This window comes from Myotis daubentonii, chromosome 5 (genome assembly GCF_963259705.1).
Source record: "Myotis daubentonii chromosome 5, mMyoDau2.1, whole genome shotgun sequence".
Taxonomy (NCBI): Eukaryota; Metazoa; Chordata; class Mammalia; order Chiroptera; family Vespertilionidae; genus Myotis; species Myotis daubentonii.
This window is the reverse complement of record NC_081844.1, coordinates 104,205,592-104,213,368: the sequence shown is the minus strand read 5'-3', so window position 1 is coordinate 104,213,368 and position 7,777 is coordinate 104,205,592. Positions and strand designations below refer to the sequence as shown.

General features: G+C 50.2%; 1 protein-coding gene across 1 annotated transcript in view; it reads left to right on the top strand.

Annotated features, from left to right (window-relative positions):
- The first annotated feature begins 372 nt into the window (after window positions 1–372).
- Window positions 373–7,777, top strand: part of SLIT3 (slit guidance ligand 3) — a 530,647-nt gene continuing 523,242 nt past the window's right edge. Inside the window, exon 1 of the mRNA XM_059699139.1 lies at window positions 373–993. Coding sequence (XP_059555122.1) covers window positions 797–993 — 197 coding nt within the window. The 5' untranslated portion in view covers window positions 373–796. The remainder of the gene's footprint in view (window positions 994–7,777) is intronic.

The following is a 7,777-nucleotide window of genomic DNA, read 5'->3' as shown; positions in this document are numbered from 1 at the left end:
CTTTTTTTTTTTAAACTATAAAATGGGGATAACTTAAATGCCCCCTTGCGGGACGCTGTTGGAACCGAAAGAAAAAATATGAGCAGAGTGCCTAGCTCAGTGCCAGATTAAAGAAAAAGCGTCACCAGCCTGATTTGTCCTTGGTGAATGAGTCCCAGTTCTGGGGCTCCGCTGGCGGAGACCCTTTACTTTCCTTCCTTCTCCCTCCTCTCCTGCCCCCTCCCTCTGGGCTTCGGTTGCTCTAGCAAAGTTCTCAACTTAGTCAACATGACGCGCAGCGCAGCCAATGGGAGGCGGAGCTGGCGTTTTTTGTGGGGGGCGGGAGGGGTGGGCCCGCGTCTCTGGTGTCTGCCCTGCTCAGTGAATGGAGAGAGCAAGCGCCGGCCAGCTCACCCGGCTGCCCTGTGCCCAGGCCGCCACTGCCGCGCTCTCGAGCCCAGCTCCAAGGCGGACCTCCTCGGGCACTGTGCCCCACTGCGCTGCCGCCCCAGGTCCCCGACCCGGTCCGCACCCCAGGCAGCGGGCCAGCGGGGCCAGGGGGCGCTCGGCACCTGGGCACTCCAAGCGATGTGCAGCGGGGCAGCGTCGGCCCCGCCGATGGAGCTGCTGCCTTCTCCCTCGCCCGGCGCGCCCCGCTCCTCCTGCGCCCCGTGCGCCTGAGCGCCGAGCTCGCTCCTCCTCCGCGCCAACTCCACCGCCTGCTCTCCAGGCCGTCCGTGCTCCCCCGCGTCTCCCCGGGCTCTACGCATCTTGCCCCACGGAGGCAGCTTCCTCCGGGCGCGGGCCCCTGCACACCATGGCCCCCGGGCGGACAGGGGCCGGCGCCACCGTGCGCGCCCGCCTGGCGCTGGCCTTGGCGCTGGCGAGTGTCCTGAGCGTGGCCCCCGCCGCCGCCTGCCCTACCAAGTGTACCTGCTCCGCCGCCAGCGTGGACTGCCACGGGCTGGGCCTCCGGGCGGTTCCTCGCGGCATCCCCCGCAACGCCGAGCGCCTGTGAGTACCCCTGCCCCGCCCCACTCGGGCCACCCACCTGGGTCCCACAGAGAGGCCCCCAGGCGCCAGATTCTGCCTTTTCCTTTGGCCAGGCTGTCTGCAGTCTCTGCTCTCACCCTCCTGGATGGGATCCTTCGCTCTCTGACAGGGGTCTGTGGCTTTGGGCAGGTCTGGGGAAAATGGTCCCGAAGCCCCCTGCGGTGGGCAAAGAGCAGTGCCTCTCCAGGGGCGAGGGCTGCAGACACGGCCCGCTGACAGCTTCCAAGGAGAATGCTGGCAGGAGAAGAAGAGAACATTTCAGTCAAGGAGGTCTTAGGGTGAGGATAAGGGATCCGCGCTCCTGAAAGAGGGGCAGAGGAGAAGGGGTGATGGGGCTGCATGCGCGAGAGAGGAGAGAGGAGAGAGGGCCCAGTCTGTGACCGGCTTGGAGATCAGAATGGGCCAGCCGCCGTCTGGCTGCCCTTGCGAGGAAAGTTGAGAGTGTGTGTGAAGGTCTAACTTCTGAGGAACCAAACGAATTCAGAGAGGGTGCTCGCAAAACCCGCCCTGCCTGGAGCGCAGCCTCGGAGATGCCAAGCTGCAGTCAGGGTGAATTTTTTATGGCTCGCTTATAAATGCCTACCCGAAAGGGCCAGAGAAGGAGAATGGAAATGCTGACAACCCTTTAAATGAGACCAAGCGCTATAATCTTATAAACCGCACGCAGCCTCAGGTCCTGGGCTTGGCAGCGGGAGGAGAGCCACTCCAAGAGTGGGGTGGATTGACCCTCGTTTTAACCCCAATTGTGCAACCAAATATTTACATTTCATATGTCAACGTTTTGGAAACATTTATCATTTTGATCCTCAGACCAAATTCAAAACTTGGACTCAGGGTGGGCTCTTCCTAGCCTGCAGTTTGGGGAGTAGGGAAGGGGGGAGAAAGGGTGGAACTGGCCTGGGAACACAGCCCAGAAGTGGGTGAGAGTTTGCTCTGGTGTGGCAGACTTCCTCTGTGTCTTGCTCTCCGTCCATCCTCTTTCCCCACATGTCTTAGGGTAGATGCATTCTGCCTTCGTGACTTTAGGCTGGAAGAGAACGGTGCTAAGTCTGAGATGAATTGTCCTAGAGCATGTTATTCCTGGTCATCACCCCCTGCCACCTCATTTCTAATTTTCCTCTTTATATATCCTTGGGTGGAGACACAATAGAACTACCTTCCTTTTTCCTGGAGCTTTCCTGAAAGCTCCAAATGAGTTAGTGAAAAAATAACTGTAGCTAATGTTTGATGAATGCTTTTCCTGCCTCAGTTTGTTAGCATGTACTATCTCATTGTCTCCCTACAACAGTCTTATTAGTTACTAGAGGCCCGGTGCACGAGATTCGTGCACTGGGGGGTAGGGGTTCCCTCAGCCCAGCCTGTACCCTCTTGCAGTCTGGGAGCCCTCGAGGGATGTTCGACTGCCAGCTTAGCACAGCCACAGAGGTGGGAGAGGCTCCCGCCACTACCACTGCGCTCGCCAGCCATGAGCCCAGCTCAGGGCTTCTAGCTGAGCTGCGCTCCCCCTGTGGGAGCGCATTGACTATCAGGGGGCAGCTCCTGCCTTGAGCGTCTGCCCCCTGGTGGTCACTGCGTGTCATAGTGACTGGTTGTTCCTCCATTTGGTCGATTTGCATATTAGCTTTTATTATATTGGGTTATTATATTGGATACTGGTAATGCTCATTATTTCACTTTACAGTTAAGCCATCTTGTCATTTGCTCAAAGTCATGTAGCTAGTTAAGTGTTCCAATTCGAACATGTCTGGTTCCTAAGTCCACACCTCTACTACTCTGCTGTACCTCTTGGAACAAGAGTCAGTTTAGGCCAATATCTATGAACAGAGAGTTCTGGGAGGGTTCTGACTGGGCTTGGGGCTTAGAATAGGCAACTGCTGCTGCTGCTTCAGGTATGTGTTACAACAGCTAGCTTACATTGACTTGAGCTCTCCTTTGGGAGTCTTGAGACTACTTCTCCCCTGACTTCAAAATCCTGCTGCATTTTGGGCAACAGAGGAGAATGGACCGTTTCCTCTTGACACGTAGGACGTCTTCACGAGCTTCATAGGTGCAGGACTGCAGTGAGCACCCACCCCAGAGGACTCATCTGCTCTGTAACTGAGAGAGTTGGGCGGAGACTGGAGTCCTTGGCATTTCCATGGGCCCCTGCTGGAGTCATGGTCACTGGCAGGCATTGGCAGAGTAGGAGGTGCTTTAGAAAGCCTGAGTCTTGGCTGCCTTAATTCTGGACACTGGTGCCACTTTGGGGTGCAATGGGGTGATGCAGCAAGGCTGGCCTCATTCTAGGCTCTGCCCTCCTGGGGAGAAGGGGCAGCCTTTAGAAGCAAGCTAGGTCAGGATGAATGTAAGGGTTAGGAGCAGCCATAGTCCTTCACCACCCTTCACTCTCAGTCAACTCAGATATAGCATTTTAAGTCTGTAAACTTCTGTGGAGATATTTGGCATATCTATGCAAAGGATTTCTTTAAAGAAAAGTTTCTCATTCCTTCATTCATTCAACAAACATTACTTGAGTATCTACTGCATTCCAGTAACTGTGTATAAAAACATTGCATACACAGAGAAAAAAGCCTGCGATTCAACTTAAAGAATGTAAGCAAAGGAGGGGGAAGGACACATCTCTTCGTGAGCCCTCTGAACTTCTCAGGGCTCAGTTTTTTTATGGGCATATGTTTTGTCAGCATTGCTGTCAGATGCTTGGGATCTTCCTAAAATTCATTTTCTGATCTCACACGTTTACCCTGTGCTTTATAACAAAGAAAAAACATTTTTCCCTTCTTCATTCCTGCTGCTCTACCCCCCAAAGAGGCTTTTCTGAAGGGGAGCGTGTGTGCGTGTGTGCGTGTGTGTGTGTGTGTGTGTGTGTGTGTGTGTGCGCCCACACGCGCGCGCACACTTGTGCTTTGTTCTCTGGGTATTTTTTAATTCTGAGGCCTTGTCTGCTTGTGGTACACCATTAAAGAAAACCTGTGTGAGGATAGTGTGGTCACCATTTGGACTTTGCTTCAGGCCTGTAATGGGGCCTGTTGAATTGTTCGTAATTAAGCTGCTATCAGAGTTGGGGGTCTATGTTCCAGCTCCTTCTCCCTAATGTCAGTACAACTCACAGAAAGAGAAACTCTTTGTCGTTTATAAACTACTGACAATTTTTCCCCCTCAACGAGGAGGTGACACCCACAAGAAAGTTAAATAAACGCAGAGGGGAATTCAATGTAATTTATTATCCGTGTAGCAAAGATAGAGGACAGGAGGAGAGGAAGTGAATGGTGGTGCCTGAAACAAAACATTTACCGTGGAGCACAGGGTAAACAGATGTTGCATTTACCCTTCTGAGCACAAAAGGAGCTCACAGATGTAATTCTTCTCCAACCACAATCTCGGCCTGGAAAAGAGGAGACAGATGAAAATGAATTCTCACGTGGGGCCTCCTCTCCCCATCCTGTCTAAAGGCAGGCAGAGCCCCTCTTCGCACCCACAGCGAGGTGGTGGCCTGAACAGTTGAGCGGGGCAAGAGTGGACATCTTTGGTTTTTCACTTGGCTCCGGAACATGCTGGAGACTGCTGTATTTAAATAAACATTTCCTGTTTGCGAAGGAAAACGGGCGAAAGGCTGAAACGTGAGAATGTGGTAACTTAATTTTCTCCATCACTCCAGATGACGGCAAGCTTCGCCAGTGGTTGGGTCCAATAAAAACCCACACTGTGTCATAGGCTTTCCCTCACTTGACCACAGAGGTCCCAAGGTCAAGTGGGAGACTTTCCAAGATGCTCAACAGCCAAGCCCTGTGTCCTGGCATTCCCAGCCCTCAGGGCCAGCTCAGAGGGCCAGGGGCACGCTGGTGATTCACGATGAGCCAAACACGGCCAGGTGGCCTTTCAGGGAAGCACAGTGCTTTGCGACTCTGAACAGATTGCTTTACCTCTCTGAGCCTCATTTTCCTGATAGAATTCTAGAATAGCATTAATGGTTTTCCATTTATGGTTATCTAGTGTCTGCTCTAGTGTCTAGAAAGGTCCCTGGCACATAGTAGGTTTTCAACAAATATGTGTTGACTAAGTGAATGATTTCTCTAAAAAAAAAGAAAAAGTCTCTTTTAGTTGTTACAATGAAAGATGGGCAATTATAGATTTGTATTTTTATGCGTGGTTAAAGACAACTTACTAGTTATTGTAACTCATGAGTTATTAAGGTTTTCTAAAATTTGACTCTTGTGAACTAAAATTATTCCCTTACTAGAGTTATCAAAGATTCCTAATGAGTGATTCACCCCAGAGTCTGGTTGCCAGGCATTGCTTAGCAACCTTACAAAACTCCTACTGTGCACATTCCTGTGGAAAGAGCTAGAAATCCTGAACCCTTAAATCATATCACCTTCTAATCAGGAACTCGTCAGCATCATCCTGCACTCTTTGTGGTTTTTGATTGCTGCACTTCTTCTATTAATTGGTGTATTTGTAGGATCATTATTAAGTGTTGCTTTTGCAGATCATCTGGGTCTTACATTATTTCTGCACTTTTGCCATTTTGATTATTATATTGTTTCTCTCCAGTTCTGTTTGTTGTCACAGGGTTTTTTTCTCCCCTGGATAGTGTGAATGATGGGTCTGAGAGTTGTGGGATCTTTTTGGTCAACTAAAAGGGCAGAGGTAGCCCTAGTTGGTTTGGCTAAGTGGATGGAGTGTCGTCTTGCAGACTGAAGGGTCCCTGGTTCGATTCCAGTTAAGGGCAGGTTTCTTGGTTGCAGGCTCCTCCCAGGCCCCTGGCCCTGGTTAGGCGTGTTCAGGAGGCAACCAATTGATGTGTCTCTCTGACATCGATATTTCTGTCTTTCCCATTCTCTTCCACTCTCTCTAAAAATCAATGGAAAAATATCCTCAGGTGAGGATAAAAAAAAATTTAAAATAAAATAAAAAGGCCAAGGCAAGAAGATTTCAGAGCCCAGTGCCTAGGGTTTCAGGATTGGGCTCTTGGAGATGGCTCTGGTTTGAATTCTGGCTCTGTTATGTCTTTGCTGTTGTACCCTCTCCGCTCTTGGCTGCAGGCTATTTAATGCCTTGGTTCCACATGTCCACACCTGCGATACAAGGATGATAATTGCACTGGCCCCGTGGGATAGAGTGCACGTGGCCCCAGGTGATCGAGTAACGCGCTCAGCACCCTGCGCAGTGCAGTGCCTCGTCAGCTCCGGTTCCTTTTTCTTGTAAATTGTGCATGGCGAGCGTTCCTTTTGGGGAGGATTAGCTGAAATAATGTACAGGAAGGGCTTCACACTGTACCTGGCACGTAGTTCTCCACAAGCTCTTAATGATGGTGGCCATGGCTGGGGCCCCATCCAGCTGGAAGATTTGAGATGCCCACTCTGAATGTGGCCCGTGGAGGTGACTTCCTCACCCGCACGTAGGCGGTGCCCAACACCCTCCCGCTGGTTTCCTCCCTCTCCTCTCTCCTAAGCCCAGGTTGGCCTCCCTTCCACAAAGAGGGGATTAAGGCTGAAGTGGTTTCTATCTTTGCCATGGGCTTGCTGCTTTGTGGTCTATTTAAATAAGGAATGCAGTTTATTTATTTATTTTGGGGGATTGGATTTTCATAGGGAATTTTTGGCCCTGACTTTTTTTGTTTTCCAATGTTCGTTCCTCCTGTCTTTCCCTAAATACCCCCTTGTACTGACTTCCCGGGTCTGCCTCCATGGCTGCTTTTACTTGAAACAGCTGCATTTACTAGCATGCTCCACCCTCATTATGCAAGGTGGGCTTAACCCTTTTTGGAACTGCTGGAAAGCAACAACAAAAACAAACAAACAAAAAAAACAAAAAAGGCATGGAAGCTTTTCTGAACCGCCACTAATTCCGGATGGGGGAGAGGCAGAGGGTGCCCTGCCTGGTGCGTGGTGTTGACTTCTCAAGGCTCTCCTTTGTTCCGGACTCTCTGGCCTGAAATTTAAATCAGCCTCGCCCAGGTGGAAGGAGCTCCTACTTAATAGGAAACCTCTGATTCTGTTTGGAAGACCTGGGTTGTGTTTTGTAACAACTGCTATTGCAGCTCTGCCACAGGAAGTACTTTCTTCCCCACAACTGTGGTCTTCGTGTTCTGTTGCCAGCATCATCTCCATACAGCTCTCTCCTGTGTAATTTGTGGAGAGGTGAGTGACTAAAGGGCCTCAATATGGGGGATTAGGGAGGGGGAAAAACTAAGGATATTTGTGGGTAAACGTGTGGACGCCAGACCCAGACAGGGCTCCAGTTCTGGTTTGCCACTTACTAGCTGGGTGACCTCAGTTTCCTCATTTGTAAAATGGGAATAATAATACCCCCTTCATAGGGTGCTGGGAGTATTGAATGAACTTACACTGACCGCTTCAATCACAGTACACAAGTGTTCCTATCGTAATTTCATTGACTGTGGTCTTCCCTCCAGAGAATGCTCAAGATAAAGCCTGTTTTGGAAAAATAGAGATTGACAGGGTTGAAAGGGATCCCCCTGTCCAAGTTCCAACCATGTGGGTGTTGCTCTTCCACCAACATAATTTTGGAGAAAAATGGCCATTCTCCTTTGATTACATGCAGTGGTGAGGAACTCAGTTCTTCCTAAAGGAACTTATTCCATTTTTAAAAACAGTTCTAAGAATAATTTTTTTCTTTGTCTGGGGCTTGAACCTATCTGCCACTGCTTGTTGTTACACAGAGCAAGTATAATTCTTTTTCCAAATGATAGGATTTCAAAAATCATATTGCTGTTGTGTTTCTC